We start from the raw sequence: 20,698 nt of genomic DNA, 5'->3' as shown, positions 1-20,698 counted from the left end.
TGCACCCATCATAGCAAGTCACAGCGGACCATCTGAAGTCCATGGAAAAGAACCATGACTTTTATTTCTAATCAAAAAGAACCAGGACGCTCAGTGTGACCACAAATTCGGGTCCAAATATGGTCAAAGTTCCTATCTGGACATTACATGCATGTAAGTGAACATTAAAAATCTAATAGAGCAATAAAACCAAGCAGCTATGGACACGTGAAGAATCCAGATCATGATATTAGCCATAAGTCAACTATTTTTTTATACTCAATTATTCATTTTACAATGTAAGATCTGTTGGGACAGACAAACAATTGGGATATTACCTGTAATTCTTACAGATTAACTAATGTCAGACAGTCACAGAAATTTTTTTTCCCATGTCTATGATTGTTTCCCGTCTCACTGGGGCAACTGTCTCAGTCAAAGCTGAACTCGGTGAGTCATATCAGCATGTTCGGATAGGACCTCACACGCCTGACCACCAATGCTGCAGAAATGGATCACATGTGTGGAAAAATGTTAAGTGTATGCACATTCACCCACGCAGTGAAAGCATTCGTTCATAAAGGATGCCCAATCAGTGGTCCAAATGCATTTGAAAATGTTTATAAATGCGTTGTCAACCGCAAAAAACAGGAGAAAGACAATGACTCGACAAAGAACCCGATTAATTCAGTCTTTTCACGCACACACGCACGAATGTACATACGCACACACGCCACGACAGTCACTTACCCAATGAGTGACACCATTTGCTCCACTATGTGCTTGCTGAAGGTTATGATGACAAATAGTTTCTGTTGAAAACAAGGGAGGGATTAATAGGTCTCATATCATATGCAAAGGCATATAACAAACACACAGAATTATGTACAGAGATATGTTGTAGTAAGTAAGTTTAAGGAGAAGTTTTTCAGGAGAAAAATTTAGGATGGAACAAATAATTACAAAACAACTTGGTGTCTCTCAGACACAGCTTGATTGATACATCATTCGTTTTAGCGGCACAGCTGTGGGACACTGAGGCCACATCTGCTCCGTCCACAGACGCACTAATTACAAAACTCAACCCTGGCAGTAAGCTAAATTTTGGGCTGCGAGGGGCTTTGTGTGGTTTGCAAAGCGCCAAAGTAGGGGGGCAAAACCACAATATTCTTCTCCAGTCCCGAAACTGATCAGCTTTAAACAAGCATGACACACGGCCCCCTGGACAAAATGAGACAGGATATGACACGTGATGTCCAATAGGTTCAAGGTACAAAAAAAACAGAGTTCCCCCCCACAGCTTCTTACCGTCTGCTCAATTTCCTTTCCTCATGTCTACCTTCCCATGTCCGCTCTACATCCTCCATGAGCCCTTTGTCTGAAAGGTCTCAGAGTGAGATCACTGGCTGGTACCACCAAGAGATGGATGGGTTTAGTTTGTTAAGACATTGAGCGACTCACCCACACACAGACAGCCTCCCTTAGCATTGGTTTATATTAGTCACTGGTGTGGCAGACTCAACAACACTCCGTAATTAACAAGTTTTTTGTTTGATCTCGTGGATTTTTGAAAATCCAATCTCTTGTTAAAGGCTTCTTAAAAGCGCCCCTCCTTTCATCTGGAGCCTGTTTATATGGTCTGGATGCATCCCAAAGCTAAAACCAGAACGAGGAATCCCCGAAGGACCAGAAAGAGCGACAAGAAGTGCACAATTGGGAGTTTCTCACAGTCACAAAGTCATGATCTAAGCGTGGGGTTTGATCTTAGCTCTCCCACACGTTTTGAGGTTGTGGGGATTGTTCAAAGTGAACCACTCACGCTTTTTTCTTGAGAGATTTCTTTTTGACATGCATTATTACGATGTGGACAGACAATTCTGATGACATGAAACAAAAATTGAGTCATACTGGAAGCCAAGATGCTTCGAGTATGGTATGTGCCTGTATGGTTCCAGTTAAAAACGGAAAAACGCTGTGTAGCCTGAGGTGAACTGGGTCTTTGCTCGTTTCTAACCACCTCTGACAAAACTTTTAGCAGAGCCACCGACCTGTATATGCATCTTGATGATGGCTTTCCCAATGAGAGTCGCTCCGAAGAAGGTCCAGAAGGGAACCAGGAAATGACCGCAAGTTATTCCAGCCAGGTCGAAGAGAGGATTCGGGATCTGAAACACACACAGACGATATGACTGATTCATAGTCTTAGAAATGACACTTGCTACAGGTTCATTTCACACAATGTCAATTTTCTTCCACATGTTTGCTGAAATGAGAAAAGACTGCAATGCACTTACAGAGGCACAAGCCAAGATCCCAAAGAATCCTACTTTCTGCACCATATGCTGGACTCCCAGTTTTGCTCTTGTGACAAAATCCTGCAAACAGAAACAGAAAAAAAAAAAAACAATTTAAAAAGATATATGAGTGCGTAGGATGTTTTTTTGTAGAAGTTTGACTTTGATGACCCTGCTACACCACTCATCCTTTTCTTAAAATAACTGTGTTGAACCTGTTCGCGGATGTGTGGGTTTTAACCTAACAAAGGTGTTGTTTATGGTGTTATTACAAGAAATGAGAGCCTTAATGAAAGCTCTGTGGTCAAATACCTCCTCTTCCTGAGCCCTGACTTTTGTTTTTTGATTTGGTGACTTTGGTGGCATTGCTTAACTTAAAATTGTGTGGTACAAAAGTGCTGGGGATCTTTTGATCCTATCTAGATCCCTGTGGGGGGGAAATGTCTGTGGTTACATGGTGAAGATCACAGTCGATGCAGGAGGGAGATTAAGAGGCAGTTTCAAAAGTTGGCATCGCATCAATGTCAATTTTGGAAGCAATTAAAATTTCAGTTTCTCCTTAAGTCCCCACAATTAAAAATCAGAGTTTTCTGCTTCAAACCCAGCTCATTTTGAATCTTGCCATTTCTTTTTGTCATCAATATTTGTGAACTATGTTTTTTTATTCAGAACTTTGTTTTCCAAAAAGTTCTGATTAGTTTTTTCCAATACATCTCATTCCTTGCCAGTGATAAGACTACTGACTATAACAAGGGCTTCTGTTGTTCATAAAATTAACACATATGTCTAACTGATGTACTTCTCTTGAAACATATTTTCTGTGCCATTTCTTCTCATGAACCCTGTGTTCCTGAAAAGTGCTTCTGACTCGCCTGTGAGACTGTTGCTTAGGAAACCAGTGACAAATGCACATGTGGATCCATCCTGAGTACATCCCTGTGATGAAAGACTCGTGATGTGAAGCTGGCCTCATCAGTCTATTCAGCTGAGAACCAGTGAAGTGAGAATAGGTGATGGAGACAATGCGCTCGAATTCTGTGATTGCTGCTGACTCAGCATCTGATCTCAGCCGACTCTGGTCATGTGAACTTTGTTCCTGACAGAGCTGTCTGTCATTCAAATTAGAGGCCGGCGAAAAGAGAGAAGGAGGGAGGGAAGAAGGGAGGCAGAGAGAGCAAAGCCCGAGGGATGATTAAAGGGGGAGCTGTGCTCAGGGTGACTCACCCATGAACAGACAGATTTACTGGAAGAGTAAGGGAGGGAGGGGCTTCACTGAAGTCACATGGCACTGTAAGGCCAATCAATGGACAGTGGCTCCATGGTCAGTTAGACATTATGAAGATGAGACAATATCAGATATGACCATATCACACCAGGCAAGATGGCAAAGTGTAAACACAGATGCTAATATGGAGCCAAACAGAGGGCTCAGTGTAATTGCTGGGTTGAGTCTAGCCTACCTTTTTTTACCTACTCGCTGTTTTCTTGTGCTTGTGTTCTTTGGAAATTCTTATAATTTATCAAATACTCTGGATACCTTAAGGTGTCACGTTAGATGTGCATGTGTGTGCGACTCTGACCTGAGCGCCCTCGGCCTGCTCCAGCATCTCCTCAAACTCCTCGTAGTCTTCATCATCTGGATCAGCGCCTGACTGACGAGCCGCTCTGGCCATGAAATATGGAGGCAGCTCTCCGATGGCGGTGCCAGCGCCCTGCACCAACACAAAATGCTCCATGTCAGCACTTGTTCGTTCATTCATTAACACATTCACTCACAGGCGACTATTCATGCCCCCATGAATTACTGAATTTGGCGTGCCCAGCTGCTTTGGGAAAAGTACCACATACTTCGGCTGAATTTAAGTTACAAGTGAAGCTTTTGAAGTTCTATAAATATTAAAACATTTTGTCGAGGCATGTTGAAATGAGGGAGTCTCGGTTCTTTCCAGCTGTCACACTGCCACCCACGGCTGGCACTGCCAAACATTCCTACCATTTTTCACTGCATTGTCTCTTTACTCGAGCTACGACTCACCCACATGCAGGCCTCCAGGCGGACCTTTGACATGATTGAGAAGAGAGAGACGCCTCCATCCACCCCTCCACCTTGGGGACAGACGATCTGGTCCGGATACGGAGGCTCTGGGAAGTCTGTGGAGCCACACTCGTATGCTGCCAGGGTTACAGATGCTATGTGAGGACCCTGAGAGAGAGGTGGGGAAGGTGGATTAGATGTGCAGCAGACATTTTAAACAGAGAAAGGTTTCAACACTGTCATGTCATTGTTTACTTAAACTCAGCTGCCAGTTTATCAAAAAAAAGAAAAAGAAAGATAAACTAATGCAGTAAAGTACAACAGTCCTACACTAAACACCCCTTCATGAAGATCATTATGTTCAGTGGATGATGAAATTGTTTTAGAGAGGTGCTGAGGTGCTTTTTGAACATTCTGGAGGCTGCAGTTTGCTGTTGTTGTGTTTCTAATATTTTTTCTACCTTCAGTGATGCTAACAATTACTGCAATATAACAGCACCTCAATCTTCAGTTTCCAAATTGACCATCCAGCTGAATCAACGCAAACAATGTCTACTAAATGAACATAAGAAGGTTTTACTACTTACTGCAGGGGCTGCTGTATCAGACTGGATTAATTTTAGCTGAGTATACTGAAGAAATTGCATGTATATACATATTTAGAAACAGTGTAACCTTTAGCTCTAACCAAGTTTTTGAGTTAAATTAGACCTGCTGTCGCAGAGTTAAACACAGCTCAACAGGTACAGACACACAGCAGCAGTAGCTGAGTCACGCAGTCTCTCTGACAGGAAGGTATGTCATCTTTTATCATTGTGAAATGTCTGGTTAGGCTCAGCCACCTGGCCTCAATAACAGTTGGCCCACCTGTAACTACAACACAGCTACTCCATTATCCTGCTTAGGGTGATGCAGGAAACACTGACAGCAGATTGACAGCACACAATTAGGCTACGATGACTGCAACTGCTCCCCCATACCAACCCTCCACCCCACTGCTGTATGAGTACACAGGGGGCTTCTCTAGTTTACAAAACACAGTCTGTTTCGAGCCAAACACAAAGTCAGTGCTTACAAGAAATAACCGAGCTGTGATCCAAACTCTGAAACCACAATCTGATCCTCTCATCAGACAGGCGATACTGTGGCCCTGCAGTGAACTTCTTTGTTCACTGCAGTCAGCAAAGCACACCTCTTTGCATACAGAGCAGATAAACCAATTCTTTGTCAAGTAACTATTAAGCAAGTAGATTTCATCGAGTACACGTTTATCTAAGAAAAAGACCCCGGTACCTGCAAAGCCTCCTACAGCCCACTAGTAATGGGTCTTAATATTGGGAAAATGATGCAACAGGAAGGGCCATGAGGTCGTTTAAATGGCTTCTCCCATGAGCAGCATGGATGACCTCAGCGTATTTCTTGATATTTTGACCTGTGCAGAGGAAAGTTCCCTAGTGCGGTTCCTGTGTGTCACCAACAATGTTACAATCGTCAGTTTTCAAAATACCTTGTGTTGGTTGACGTTCAGCCCGATTGTAGCATGCAGTTACTAAAATTAGGACTGACATCTTTAGGTCTTTAGGTCTCATCATTCCAGGGGGAAACTGACAGAAGCTTTAAATCAATTGGCCTGATTAAACAGACACATTGATCAGTAAAAGCAACAACACATGAGCATGCATTTTCTCTCATTTCAACCATAATGTTACGACTAGAATCCAGCTCTTAGACACACAGCAATGACCTCCAACAACATCATGATGAACCATTAGATCATTCTGATGTGTGAATCCCCTTTCCCACGAGCACAGTGATCTCATCCTCTCTATGGGGTGACTTATTAATGCTTCAGTCTTGAGATAAATTCACAGTGTAACTATGACATGTGCTTTTTCCTTCAAAGTCAACTCTGGGAGTTTCCTGTCGATGGCTAACATCAACACTGAGTAGGTAGCAGCCGTAGGAACTGTTGCAAAAATCTGAAATGTTAACAGGAGCTTCGGGATGCTTCGTGTGCAGCTGACTGGGGTATGAAGTGGGAGTCACATAAAGGGTACATTGCCAGACTTTTTTGGACAACTTCTCTTTCTGAACAAAAGCACTCTCATCAGAGAGGCATGCGGTTTCCTTAACACACCCTGGATTAACAGCAACCTGAAGGCTCTTCTGAATAACAAACATGCCTGTATGACATGGGATAGGGAGGGGGTTTAAAAGGGTATGAGTGTACCTTGATTGGAAGCTAATGGAAAGCAGAGGCTCCAACAACAGGATGCTGGCATATAAACTAGAGGGGAGTAAGATAGAGGATGCCTGGATCACTAGCTTTGGGCAGATGGCGGGAGGTGTGACAGAGAGGAGCTGGGATGAGAAGTCCTCCTCCTCTCCAAAAGCACTGCTCCACAGCCATAACTTGTTCAGGGTTGTTGAAAATAATCAGATTTTTTGTTAATTAATAATGTAAAGTAACATTACATTCTAGCTGCACTCCTCCAATGGCACAAATGAGCATGATGGTAAGAAAAAGGGTTTACTCAAGTACGCAAACAAAAGAATGATCTGCTGAAATATGAGGCAGAAAAAGAAAACTGACGAGCTCAGAATGGAGATGGCAGCCAGTTAAATTTTGGGAAGACTGATTTCCATTTATTGTCTAGACACAGTGTTTCCTGATGAGAATTTTAATCACTGTGTGCAGTGTCAGGGTGAGTAACGCAAGATGTTATCAGATGAGGGTAAAATGAGAAGTTGTTATCAAAAGCAAAGACAGCGAGACGACTCAAGCAAACACTCAGTGAGCTGTGAAGCACTGGTGGAAGGAGTGTGCATCAGCTCTGAAAAACAGGAAGGTAACAGTTAAAACTTTTCCCATTATTTCATTATAATGGAAATAGCTGACTCAGCTGGCCCACATGTGCACGAGCTCGACAGAACAGAAGCCACATCATCAGCCCAAAGCGGACTATGGTGCAGAGTTTCTTCCTCCCTTTCATTTTGCTGTGTTCCTTTTTTTTTTTTTTTTTTTTTTTTTTTTTTTAAACCACAACCACGACAAATGACACACATTTTGGTGACTCAGTCATCCAGTCATTCTGACACTGCCTGAAAAACTACACTTAACTGGGTTAGCCTTAGATAGACGGGTGACAAAATGGAACAAGTTTGAAGAAACAGGGAGACCATGACGCCATCCTGTGGCAGCTACAGGGACAGACACACGTGGAGAAATGTTCAAAAGTAGGAGTTTTCTGTCATTTAAGCAGGTATATTCGGAAACAGATCTACATCTTTACATCTGGAAAAACCGCCTGCGTATGTAGATACACACAGGACATCCTGACCCACGCTGAGCACAGCCACCCAGATAATCATGGTTACCAGTTTCTCTCTACAGTCATTATCATTTGCAGCCTTTTGACTGTTGAGAAATGGGTCACATGTGGGCCATCTGACAAGGTTTTTCCCAGAAATATGTAAATGTAGTAATGGGTACCATCATGACAAAAACATGTGAGCGGTTAGATCTGACTGGTTTAAGTGGACATTTACATGTACACAATTTATCATGTCTGTTTTGCACAGTTCCACTATTTAGTGTGCATTTTTTAGATCTTCTGGCAAACTAGAAATAATCCTCCTTATACTGTGTTTGAGTGTCTCTGTATTCTGAATGAAACCAGTTCAAGAACTGGTGTTTACACCCATAAAAACTCTCTTACCAGATAGAGGAGGAAGGTGTGCAGGCCAGTCCCGAGGCCCACTGAGGACAGGATCCCAAGGCCTACCCAGTAGGCACACCACAGGAACTTTTTCTCCAGGTACGCAACATACTTGAGTAAAGAAAGTAAAAAAAGAGATTAGAATTCAGAGAACACAGATGCAGTCATGGCATGATTAAAAGATTTTTCAATTAATATCAGCTGTTGTTAGAGGGAAAGATTTAAGAGACTATATAATATATAGTCTCTTATAGGCATATTATGCCTATAATGTCATCTTGCAACCTAAATTTCCTGTAGTGAGTTGACTGTTTGTTCAAAATTGCAAGTGTTGGTACTCAAGGAAGATGTGAATGTTACACTGAAGCCTGGTGACGCTTTAACTAAACTGTAACATGCCACCGCACAGAGGAATTTGTAAACAAAACTTCCAGCCAACTGTGTGATCAAGGGTTGCTTGACAACAGTGCAGATGTCATTATCTCCCAACATGAGCTTTCCACCAGAAAGGTTTTCAGAGTGACTTATCATTAACCTTTAAACAGGCTGGTGATGGAGCAATGGCGTTGATTATTAACATCAGTGAAAAAAGAAATAAATCAGTTAAGCCTCACTTGTTGGTGTGTTCCCTCGGTGGAGTAGGCGATGGAGAACAGAGAACATAACACCAAAAGTAAGAACACTGCACCTCGTCGCTGCCAAAGCCTGAAGAGGAAGGCAAGAAAACAAAATGTCAGCAACACACAAACCGAAAAAAGGGGATATGTATTTTTATCCTTTTCCCCCATAAATGTCTTTGATACATGTATAGTGTAAAAGTGTGCCTATGATAAGCATTAAAACAGGAACAGAGAAACACTTTAATTGTTAAGTCAGAGGCCTAGAAGTGGTGAGCACTACAGATAAAAACATATAGGACAAAAGTCACAAGCGCAAACATCCTGTCAGAAGCCGCGCAACAGAAAAACCGGTTTAACTTCTTACTTAAAGGTCCACTCCTTTAGCTTGATCAGGGTCTCCAGGAGGAAGTAATGCAGTGTGGTGACAGGCCTCCTCCACACCACCAGAGACAGACGATCCTCCTTATCTCTCTGTCGCCTCTCTCTTACTGAGGAGTCTGCTGAACACACAGAATTACAATCACTCTCCCATACTGGAACATTTATATCTATATCAATTATTGCATCCTGTTGATCAGGCCATGTTAAATACATCGCACATGTGTGGTCCTGCTCTGTTGAAGGCCCTTGAAAACTGAAAGTGACCTTTTATGACTTGTTCAAACCATGTGGTGGTGGTTATCACGATGTGTCATCAGATGTAACACAGCCTATACTTAACAGGCACACTTCAAGATGAGCGTTAACTTCTCTGCTGTACATTCAGAAAGTTGAAGCTGAGCAGAACTAACCTGCAGACTTTCCATTCTGTTTGTCTTTAGCTCCCGCACGTTTCTGTGGCTGTTCACAGCTCGCTCCATTGGCTGCCATGTCAATCTCGATTCAGCAGGTCAGGGAGTCTGGGACGATAAGAAAATGGCAAGTTGGTGTCTCTGGCTTCGCAGTGTCCTCTCCGCTAATGTTTGACTTCCTTGTGACCACGGGAATATGACGAACGCCGCGGGACTCAGATCAGTCATGAAATCCTTATCAGCGGCTGTTTCATGTTTGTCTGTCAGACTGTCAATGCGAACATTTCGTCAACACGCCAGCTGACGCTCAAAATACATGATTATAAAGAGAAAATATCGAGCAAAGCAATGAGGCGACAATATTACCAACCGTCTCGTGACAACAACGCATAACAGTTTACTGAAATAAGCGTCGTTCTGGAGGTCAATCTGTAATAAGATATGATGCCAAATACGTGCACTTCATCATCCTCCACATGCAAACCGGTTAGCCAACATGCTAACGGAGAAGCTAGGGACGTTGGGAGTCTCTACATCAAAGCAAGGGTTTTAAAATCAATAACGAGTCGCCTTACTTGTGGGGAGATGCGTAAAAAATGTTCCTTGTCGTTGTGCTGTTATAGTACTGAGAAAATATACCTTAAATAGAGGGGAAACAGAACGATGTTTTAAATTAATTGACAGTCGTACCTCTTTCCTGTCCTCCTCACCCGGAAACAAACGTTTGACGTGTCAAAGTAAAAACTGTGCCGTAGTTCAGCCATTAATTATTTCCTTCAACCAAGTTTGTCGTTTACCTGATACGGTGAAATAATTAATTGTATGAATGCGGAAACGGGGCACGGCAAAAATACATTTCCTTACCTCCAAATTCAAGTGATATGACTCTATTGCTAAATTATATACTTTTATTGTGAAATGTACTTGACGACGTATTTCCGTAAGTTGTGTTTTGTGGTCCAATAGGAGGTTGCCAGATTTGCAAACAAAATGTGACAATTGCAACACTCTAACCTTGGGATTGCAAGATATAATTTTACCACAGAGTTGGAGCACGTTTGCCTTTTGGTGGAAATTCCATCACTGAACACACTGTTAGATTGGAAATAGTTACAGGGGTAATAGGTTTATTTTCAGCCTAAATCATGTAGTTGTGAAAAGGCATGTTTGATTGCTGCCTCACTTGTTGAGGCCTTGTAGAACTTTGTCTCACAAAATCTGCAATGTTGCAGACTGTACAGTGGCCATCGTTATAATCACAGTGAGCAACAAACCCACACAATCTATAGAGCTACATAAATGCAAGCCTTGCACTTAACCGGCCACAGAAATTCCTCAAACCCTAAGTGTTGTCCCATTCCTCATATTGGGCTCCTGCATCCCCTACACTCACACATGATGTTAAATGAAGCCTCTATCTTAAGATGTGTATTGGAACTGATTCAATTTGTGTACAATGAGCAAAAACACACAAGACTGTTTCCTTGTTTTATTTCAACACTGAATTAAACCTGAATATGCACGGCTGAACAGCAGAGTGAAAAAACAAAAACAAACAAACAATTCAATTAACCGGACTACAATCAATGAGAGCTTGTACATATTCTAAAACCTATTTGTACACAACAACCTAAATCAGAAGTGAAACAAAGTGCCATGGTTGCCCTACTGCTGTGGCATCTAACAGGATTTTTTGCAGGTCACCCACACTGGAAACGAGACAATCAAATCAAGGTCCCTCATTGGCTGAAGAAGACATTGCAGCTTATAAGGTCTCAGGCAAAGTTACTAATAGGAACCTTAGGCACTGGTTTAGCAGATGGCTTGTTCTATTCCTGGATAGTAACCTAAGCAGGTAGCGATGTGGTAGTCCTTTCCTGTTGGTGTGTCCGGTTTCACTCATCATAGTGAAGTGAAGACAAGAACTTATCCACATCCAAGTCATGGGGAAAGCAATCAACAAGTTTCTTCTTTTCCTGAAGATTTGAACCAGAAGACAGAATGAATTGTAAAAAATATATACATAAAAATATAAAAACTCTCCTTCATTTACTGGCAGTGATGAATTAATCAACTTCATTTGTCAAATGCGCAACCTCTGCATAAACACCTCATTATCATCTAAATGAGAAGTATTGACACCACAATGCAGTTCTGCTGAAAAAACCCAACTTCTGGTGTGGTTTTATGGGCAGAGTAAAGAGTAAAATGCTTGTAGCCAATCATTAGAACGCTTGAGGGAGCCAGAGCATGTTGGTAGTCTTGTAAAGCTGTGGGAGTTGAAAGCACTGTCTGTTTCTAATTACAGCTACACTGGCAAGACATCCAAGTAGAGCTCATTATGTTGTTTGATGCAAAATTAGCCTGCAACTATTCTGATAATTGGTTAAGCGTGCAGTCACTTTTCAATCAAAAGGTTCCCCTTGTTCTGGATATTCAAATACAAAGATTTGCTGGTTTCTTTTGTCATAGTTGCTGATAAATTCAGTATCTTTGGGTTTTAGACAAAATATTGAAAACAGCATCTTGGGATTTTTGAAATTAGATCAGGCATTTTCAGCTTCTGGCTAATTGAAAAAGAATAAAAAATAATCATTCATTGCTGCCGTACATCTAAATGCTGCCAGGTGTGCTGACTGACTATTGCTGAAGGCACAATTTCTTACAGAAAACAGTGACAGTTTTAACAACTTAATAGATTTTTAACACACGCCTAACTAAATGGCAAATCCTTGTGTTTTACTCACCCGGTCTTTCTTTGGAGGCGGGCTGCTTGTGGGAGATGACGGTTTGCGTTTCTTGGAATTCTTTGAGCTTGTGGGCAACTTTTCTCCCACTCCCTCCTGACGCAAACTGTCCTTGAGTGGAGTGCCTGTCCTGGCAATAGCAGCGCGGGAAAGAATCATGAGTGTGTGAGCAGCCATGTTTATGCTGTTTTCACTGCCAGTCTCACTGGCTGGACTGCAGGTGGGGATATCCGGGGTGTTGGGAGGCATTAGATGCTTGGGAGTCGCCTCTCCGTCTTTACCCTTCTTCTGTCTGGAAGGAGTTCTGGGACATTCAGGGGGCTCCTCTTGGTTACATCCAGACCCAGAGATCCGGGAAAGACCAGCGTCTGCTCCGGGTCTCTTGACTGGGGTGGAGGGAGAGTTGACGCCATGGATGTCATGCAGCATCACAGCTGCCTGTTTGACCAGAGAGATGGTCTTTGAGGGGGTTTTTGTAGTCTGGGACTGAGGATTAGATGTAGGCTGGGTGATAGCTGGAGGGCTGAAGTCTCTTGATGCCGAGGATGAAGGGGTTAACTGCTGTTCTTGCATGCTACCTTTAATTTCATTCTCCTTGTTCGCCGTCACACTCGGCATCTCCTGAGAGGGCGTCCTCTTTTCTGCTCGCCCCTCAGATGACTTGGCAGGAGTTTTTTCTGCGAGTTCTTTCCTGCTGGTCTCCTCTTTCTCCTTTCTAGTTCCTGATTTCAGTGCAGAATCAGACGACAATGAGCTGGAACTATGAGAGTCCTTAGCTTTTGCTCCATCACCATCCTTATTATGACTGTGCTTCCTGTCCGTAGATTTGGATCTCTTGCCTGATTCTGAGTTTTTCGAAGTCTCAGGTTTTGAGGTATCAACCCTGCTGGCGCTTGCCCTGGCAAGCTCTTGGTTCTGGATGCTATGATCTTGTTTGCGAGAGTTCCTTTTCACAGGGTCTTTCTGGTGTTGTTGTGGAGGCTTGGGCTTCTCTGCCTCCCTCACAAAGCCTCCATCAGTCTTGGGATCTGCTGAGCATCTGACAGTCTGTACCCTCCTCTTGGGCTTGTTTCCACCCAAGATGGCAGGCTTTGTTCGAGTAACCAGCTGTGTATTATCTTTCTCAGTCTGCTGGACAGTTTGTGATGTCACTGTATTTGTAGCTGGCGGTGAGGTGGTTCCTGTTGTTTTAACAGTTTGTGGTTCAACTTCTGAAGAAGCGTCAAAACATAATATTCTCCTATGTCGAGGACCCTTTGCTGAATCCTGCTGGCCTGTGTTTTCAGTCGACTGAGGTTGAACTGACTTGCTGGTAAGCTGTTGCTCAGCGCCTGGAATTCAGAGAAATCTGGTCAGAATAGTACAGCAGTAACATCCTTTGGTAACACAAAATATAAGGATATTATTCATTATGTACCTCCAGCTATCTGGGAGCACCGCTCCAGTTCAACCTGTAACTTACCAGCAGTTGTAGACCATTTGATTGCCATTGTGGGAGATTTGGGCTTGACCGTTTCTGACTGTGGTACTGGTACTGTGTTTGGTAGGGCAACAAGCTGAAAAGAAAACAGTGTTGATTAGTTTTGTTGTGCTGGGCATGGCCAAAAGTCTCCAGCCACTGGGGGCCCCTTAAGGCAGCAATGCTCATTACACCACATACGACCGAATTCAAAAGTCTTGAGTGGATTAAAAAATATTCTCACAACTTTGCTACTAACAATAGCAGTACTATAAATAATGTAACGCCTGTCCTGAGAGTGGCACATGAGGGTCAGATGACAACATTTGGATTTACTGTTTTGGAAACCAAATTTCATAAATACTGTCATTACTTTCGACTTGTTAAGCGAGGTGACAATTTGCTCTTAATGTGGTGTTCGAGGAAAGCTCACAGAGTTGTCCAGAATGGCAGGGTTCTCCTTTGGCCATCTTGTGCTGAATAATGGATCCCATTAGATCTCAAGACACTTTGTAATGCACCAACACTTTCATTGGAGGTAGAGACTCACCAGAATGATCAGGAATCTTACATTAGTGAAAATTGTTAAAAAGGAAATAATACCCTTTGACCAACAACTGCAGATAAAGTTAGGTTACCTGATTGGACACCATCTGGACCTTCCCCACAGTATTCTGCCCCACAACAGAAACAGGAAGCATCATAGGCTTAAGAGGTGATGGTAAGATGAGTGCTGACCCTGCACATAAAGAACACAGATTTTTTTTTAATAATACGAACATTAATAAAGATGACGGTAACGGGCTTAAAAGACAGAAGGCAATGAACAACAAAGACCAAAACATGTAATCTCCCCAGCACCAGAGAGAAGACACAATAGGTAATGCGATGTGGAGTGGACTGTGCTTTATTGTTATAAACCTGTGGACACTTTTTGCACTGGAACAAGAAAACAAATCTTGGTTTGGAAGTAGAAAATAAGCTGACCTAACTTGAGGTATGACGAATGTGTTGCTACATTCAAAAAATTGCAGTACAAATAATTTCTGCTGTGTTTACTCAAGTTAAATGCATCCCCCTTGTTCTGTAACTGGGCATTTTTCTCTTACCTGTGGAGTAGCCTTGAGCGTGAGTTGGTGTGGTGACCCCATACTGGTTAGGCAAAGGCTGTCCCTTAGAGACACCAGTGGACAGTAGCACCTGTCTAGTTTGAGTATCTGTAGTTGGAGGTTCAGTCACAAGGAAATAGCTGGCAGTGGCTCCTTGGACAGCAGGGGTGGTGGTGTCCAGGGGTAGTTGAATGATGTAGTTTTGCTGGAGCTGTGATGTCCCTGCTAATGGGGACGCTACTACAGCCCCGGCCTTACAGCCGAGAGGACTAGCATGTACCTCAGAGCTTTGCAAGCCACTCACTGCCTGTGCTGCCTCATCCAAATTAGCCTTTGGTGTGCCAGGGCCTCCAGGGGACTTAGCTGGAGAGGAAAGATATATGGTGGGGATCTTGTCTCTGGAAATGCTAGAAACTGCCTGAGGGGCCGGGTCACTGGAGGATTCCTCCTCCTGGTTATCACTGATAATAATCTTCAAAGAAACTATATTGGAGTCAGCAGTGGCCTTGCTTGGGGCGGTGTGGTTAGTGGATGGAGGATCAGGTGTTGCACCAACTGGGGCACAAGAGGAGGATGATATGGGTGAGGTTGGTGTCGATGAGACAGTTGTTGCTTTAAGTGTCACAGAGGTAGAGGCAGATGTGGGTGAGCCAGATGTTGTTGTGAATGGTGTCGCAGTGGAAGCAGTCGTGGAAGAGGCAGATTCGGGTGTTACTGACAGAGTAAACACTGGTTGAGTGCTTCCTACACTGCTTGAAATTGACATAAGAGGTAGATCTGCAGTCAGTGTTGGAGTATTGTTCAGTTCAACTTGTACAGGAGACAAAAAAGTAGGTTGACTGAGAGCTAAGGGGGCTATAGCAAGTTGTTCTTTAGATCCTTGTGTTTGTTTATTCTCCTGTTTTTTGTCCACATTAGAGGCTGGTATCACGTCTGGCCCAGCAAATGCAGCAGAGGCTCCTGATGAGGGAACTGTGGCTGAATCGCCGATGGTTGTTGTGGTGGAGGTGCTGTACTTTAAAGCAGACTCCAGAGCGGCCATACTGTTTAAAGGAAGGGGCGGTGTATTCAACGGTTCAGTAATATCCATTGGTGTTACAAAAACATTGTTATTGAAGAGTGAGGCCTTGTCTTTTCTGTTTGAGTCCACTGCAGCAGACGAGGCACCTCGGTGCTCCCCATGACTCACTAACAATCTGGCTGAACTGTTTTCGATTCTGGATGCTTTGCCACTGGGGCCAAGAACTTTCTTCTTTAACAAGGTGGTGGTGGTGGTGGTAGATTTTCTGGTTTTACGCTCTTGTCCAGTTCTTGTCTTCACTGTCACTGGTGTTGCATCCGAAGCAGTGGCATCTCTGTGTGTAGCACCTGACAAATAAAATAGAAGATCTCATGGTTAATCTGTAAATACCTTTGTATCCATTAAAACTACCAGTATGTCTCTTCAGAAGATAATCAAAGATGACACCTGTCTTTTCTTCCCATCAGAGCCCACTATCACATTGTAAGAATACCTGGATCATCACTCTGAAGGGGTCTGACTGCAGGTGAAGGTCCAGCAGTGTCACCCTCTTCTGGATTACTGCCAATATCTCCATCCCCTGGTTCTCCATCAATGAATCTGGTTTTGTCTTCAAACACACATTAGAAAAAGTGTGTTATGAAATGGCTGTCAATTGAGGAATAACTGTGATTCAGAGTTCTGCACAACAATCCAAATAACAGCAAAGCGGGTCATAGTTACTGTAATCGAAGAGGTCATAGAGGGCCTGAAAAGCTGGGTCAGACTCCGTTTGCTCCAAAATATCGTGGATTGCATCATCACTCATGTGGATTTCTCCCTGCATCGAAGGATATACGTCAAATATTACGACACACAAGGAAAACAAATATACCGGTGTAATATTAGTATACATTATTAATGTATATTCATTTTTTCAGCACCTGTAATCCGAGGATTTCATCTATAGACTGGTCTGCCTCCATTGCACTTGAAGTGGCCTTTGATGTTTGGGGCACTGGGTCACTGTTACAGAGATGACGCAGAGGAAAAAAATAGTACAGCCGTGTTATAACATGCTTGTTGTCACATCACAACATAACAGATACTCAGTGAGCCAATGGAGAGTTCAAAGTCAACACTTACCTGGCGAGGATTTTGTTGATGTTTTCAGCTAGCTTCTCTTGTAATGACCGGTCACCCAATATCTTGTCACGTGCATTTTGTATCACAAGTTGCTGTGGAGATTAGCATGAAGTGAGGCTGTTGTGCTGAAAATGATGACTTTACATACTACTCTCAGGTCTGGGAGACAACAGATCCTTTCAGACCTTCCACCCTTGAAAACCTAACTCCAAACATACAGATCTACTTACAGGAAAGTTCTCATCGACTGCCTCCTCAGGTTGGGCTTCTGCATTGAGGCTACTGGCAGTTGTGGCACATCTGCCAGGGCCACTGGACCCACTCACAGCACCACCTCTCTTCCTGGGGGTGTCCCTGAAGGCAGCAAAAAAGATTGAGAGTGTTGGCAGCCGACATGCACGAGGCAGAGACAAAACGATATGAACATGACAAAGTGCAACCTCATACAAAACACCAAACCAAAGCCTCAATATGTAAATCAACACATCTCTGACATCAAACACAAACAAACATTAAGATTCACCTAACGACTCACGGTATTAAATAACAATCTTTCAGTAATAATCGCTAATTTCATGACATTTTTTTTACATGTCAAAATGTCTATTTATGAAATTCTACTAAAGCACTTTAGCTTTGTGTGGGAAAAGCAGCATTTTCAAGTTACTGTGGGTTAGCAGGACACAGAGTCTGTTTTCAGTGCTGCCTCATTAATGGGTTGTTAGCAATAACTGTAATAACGTAACAATAATCATCTTTACCATTTCCGTCGTCCAGGAGACATTGGGCCTGAATTTAGCCGATGTTCTGAGATAATTATCTGTGCAGGCGAATCCCCTGTAATGGAAACATGATGTCAGACATTATACAAGAGCTAATTTTGTGTGATTGATGATTTTGCAAGCAAGTCAAAATACAAGGATTTCTAACGAAACGTTCAAGAGGACTAAACATGATGCAGAAAGCTGCAGACTTAAGTGGGGAAACTTATTCAAGCCATCATCAAAAATACGTACCAGCTGTTTGATATGAATCTCTTTGCATATTAACACTGAGCTTTGCTCAAAGAAAATAGCTGACATGGCACGGTTTGTTTCAACATTTCTACTGCATCAAATCAGCAATGCTACCGTTTGTCAGCACAGAACAGCACAACCAACAGCCATCTTTTGAAAGTGAAAACAAAACCAAGGCCTTTTAAACTGTCTAATCTATAAATAAGATAACATATACAGAGTACTCCATGTGTTATGATACTGACTGGACGTATTTAGTCTGACATCGTGGATCTGCTGGTGTGTGTCACTGCCAGCAGCTGGTCGGGTGTGCGGGGCGGTGTAGCTCACAGGGGTGGAGTGGCCGAACATGCCGTGGGAGATCTGCGCAGGGCTGATGACGGCGCTCGTTTCAGAGACCGATGAGCAGACGACAGCACCAGCCGAAGCCACGGCCAAGACCCGCTGTCGAGCCATGTTTGCCACTCCAATGCGTGAACGAGCTGGAATGACAGAGGCGGGTAAATAAAAAGCCTACTTCTAAAATCTCAGCAAACATGTGACTCAGGCAACTTAAATTATGGTTTGACTGCTGTACTAAGAGTGTACAGTGCTGATCATCTGCACACACAATATTCAACACTGCAATCACAATAAGATTCTGATTAAAGAAGCCATTTTTCAGGCAATCAGATTTTTCCAATATGTACAGCTACACATAAATGCATCATCCTAACAGGAGCTACAATTATTTGAAACTTTCACATCCGCATATACATTTGAAGGATATAACTCATAATACAAAAACTTCAATCACTGGATCAAATCACAAATGCACAGTAACAGCAGCACGTCACTGGCATCGGCCAATGAAGGCTTCAAAATGCTGCACTGGCTCAAATCGGACATTACTGCTGATTTGGCAGGACGATAAGATGACGCATGAATTTTGTACATGTGATGTCAGTATGTCTGTTGCAATCATTGTTCAGAGCTGGTCATGCGAAGAGGAGCCAAATCACATTCCCTCAACACTACAAATTTTTCTGCTGCCACCCTGATGAGTACGACAAATTTGTGAAGAGCAAAGAGAAACAGGCACTCTGACAAAAAGCTTGTCAGCAGTAGTTTTCTTTACTTTGCTCAGTGAAGGAGCACATTTTAAAAAGCATTGTATTTTATGTCTGCATCTTCAAGCGAGCCATTGTGAGAGGAGTAAGCATAATATTATGTTAATTCCTGTAGAGGAGAGGCTCTGTAAAAAATATGCGTACATATCGGCGATCGGCCAAAATGAGTGAGAAAATATGAGGATATCGGCAAGAATCCAATATTGTGCATCGTAATGGGAAACACTGCAATACATGTTTATGTACTAGTAATGTACCTTTTGCTGGCAAAGATGTTACAGAATATTGGACTTACTTCTTTGACATGCTGATGTATTGGGAGAGTTCTGCAATGACCTAAAGACAGAAGAATAAAGGAGCGATATCAGTGATGAAGATCCCACTGAGATTTGGGATTGTTCTCATCTAAAAACAGTTGCAGCAGTTTCAATGAAACCTGAAGCTCATTACTTGATCTGGTTGAGTGTAAAATCCAGCTTTTTCCACAATGAAGTCATCACGGCAGGCACCTCATGACAGGACTCTGTTGAAGATATTGATGAGTTATGGACAACACAAGCGTGATACGCGAATAAGAGCAATTATGAATGGCACGATGTCAGATGAGCTCACCTTTTGTTTTAGTGGCCACATACTCGTTTAAGATGGTTGTTAGGCCTTTACCAAAGACAGACTGCGTGCGGGGGAAAAAGACAATGAATCATAGATGCAACTTGTACCTTTATGCGCATGACAGTCACCTAACAGTTCGAGACAGGGTCTTTCAGACATAAAGACACACTTACAAACAAACAAGCAGGAATGGTCCCATCTCCTGTGGTGTGGTCGGCGTACTCCTTCAGGTTCGGGCTCTCGTGAATGAAAGCTTGGCTCGTTGAGGATAGTCCCTCTTCTTGAAGGTATCCTGGGGAAGGACGTTCACCGATATCCAGTTAGAGAGAAACAGCAATACATATAAGCTAAAAGGCAGACAGCTAGTTAGCCCTCACTCACGCCATTTTGGCCGTTGGTTGGTAAACGGTTAATGACTGTAAGCCCTGGAGCTGTTTATGGCTGTAAGCACCTTTGCTGGCTAACGCCACAGCCGTAGCTTCGCTTCACCAGACAACACCAGACTTACCCAAAACAAGCCGAGCGACGTCGGACGGTAACAGCATGGCAGCCTGTTGGTTAATATAAAGTGCGTTGTGGGTTGGAGTTCACTACATGTTCAGGAAAAGTGTCCCCGCTAACAAATTTAAAAATCCGTCAACGGTATTATTGTGAAGGCGACGACTCGGAGGACACTGCTGCTTACTCAAAAGGCGGGGAACTCAAGCAAGCATAACCCGGAAGTTTCAAGGTCATATTCCTATTGGGCTTTCGGTAGTTGTAGTCCAATCCGAAACGTCCGGCTCCACGACTCCCCACAGGCTGCTATACACAAATATGATAGTGTAATAGATCGAACATGACTTCTACACACATTTTTGTTTTAATAATATCGCACCTGATAAAACAATGAGTTTATTTTTAAAGCTACATGACATACTCGGTTCCAGCCACGAATAGGAAGTGACGTAGCCCAATCACGGCTGCTGCTGGGGCGGGAATTTCCTGCGTGGTGTACGTCTGCGTTCGCGTGTCTGTTAACGCACGTCAAGATGGCAAAGTTGTGAGTGAGTGAGTGGCACA

The 20,698-nt window shown here is 43.1% G+C and overlaps 2 protein-coding genes across 8 annotated transcripts in view; both read right to left on the bottom strand.

Moving 5' to 3' along the window:
* vmp1 (vacuole membrane protein 1) overlaps positions 1-20,698 on the bottom strand; it is a 198,003-nt gene that overhangs the window by 2,719 nt on the left and 174,586 nt on the right. Inside the window, exons 1-10 of one of the 6 annotated variants that reach the window (XM_070970776.1) lie at positions 10,129-10,172; positions 9,439-9,546; positions 9,012-9,147; positions 8,642-8,732; positions 8,028-8,138; positions 4,309-4,476; positions 3,854-3,985; positions 2,274-2,354; positions 2,028-2,144; positions 730-791 (exon numbers count right to left, since the gene is read on the bottom strand). In XM_070970776.1, the coding sequence (XP_070826877.1) occupies positions 730-791; positions 2,028-2,144; positions 2,274-2,354; positions 3,854-3,985; positions 4,309-4,476; positions 8,028-8,138; positions 8,642-8,732; positions 9,012-9,147; positions 9,439-9,517 (977 nt within the window). In that variant the 5' untranslated portion in view covers positions 9,518-9,546; positions 10,129-10,172. Of the gene's footprint in view, positions 1-729; positions 792-2,027; positions 2,145-2,273; positions 2,355-3,853; positions 3,986-4,308; positions 4,477-8,027; positions 8,139-8,641; positions 8,733-9,011; positions 9,148-9,438; positions 9,547-10,013; positions 10,173-20,698 lie in introns of those variants that run through there. The other 5 variants (XM_070970777.1, XM_070970779.1, XM_070970781.1 and 2 more) reach the window with 5 other exon arrangements.
* Positions 10,913-20,339, bottom strand: npat (nuclear protein, ataxia-telangiectasia locus). Of its 2 annotated transcripts, XM_070970908.1 has the most exons (17): positions 20,145-20,339; positions 19,810-19,928; positions 19,637-19,697; positions 19,475-19,547; positions 19,320-19,360; positions 18,161-18,397; positions 17,661-17,736; positions 17,130-17,253; positions 16,900-16,991; positions 16,698-16,779; positions 16,498-16,594; positions 16,268-16,384; positions 14,754-16,121; positions 14,283-14,383; positions 13,648-13,741; positions 12,186-13,516; positions 10,913-11,414 (listed from the first exon to the last, which is right to left on the bottom strand). In XM_070970908.1, the coding sequence occupies exons 1-17, from the start codon at positions 20,179-20,181 to the stop codon at positions 11,334-11,336; spliced, it is 4,131 nt and encodes a 1,376-aa protein (XP_070827009.1). In that variant the 5' UTR covers positions 20,182-20,339; the 3' UTR covers positions 10,913-11,333. The 2 variants fall into 2 exon arrangements, with proteins under 2 accessions (XP_070827009.1, XP_070827010.1); XM_070970909.1 differs by lacking the exons at positions 19,320-19,360; positions 19,475-19,547; positions 19,637-19,697; positions 19,810-19,928; positions 20,145-20,339 and having other exon boundaries at positions 18,246-18,324.

Source organism: Chaetodon trifascialis, chromosome 9, assembly GCF_039877785.1.
Source record: "Chaetodon trifascialis isolate fChaTrf1 chromosome 9, fChaTrf1.hap1, whole genome shotgun sequence".
Lineage (NCBI taxonomy): Eukaryota > Metazoa > Chordata > Actinopteri > Chaetodontiformes > Chaetodontidae > Chaetodon > Chaetodon trifascialis.
Note: the sequence above shows the minus strand (reverse complement) of the source record. Positions and strands in the feature narration are given on the sequence as shown.

Bases quoted from the DNA above. Each gene is read 5' to 3' on its own strand.
- npat (XM_070970908.1), bottom strand. From the start codon at position 20,181: ATGCTGTTACCGTCCGACGTCGCTCGGCTTGTTTTGG. The intron at 16,385-16,497 runs GTAACTATGACC...GTGTGTTTGAAG, and splicing joins CTATGACCTCTTCGATTACA to ACAAAACCAGATTCATTGAT. The intron at 13,517-13,647 runs GTAAGTTACAGG...TCTGAATTCCAG, and splicing joins CAAATGGTCTACAACTGCTG to GCGCTGAGCAACAGCTTACC.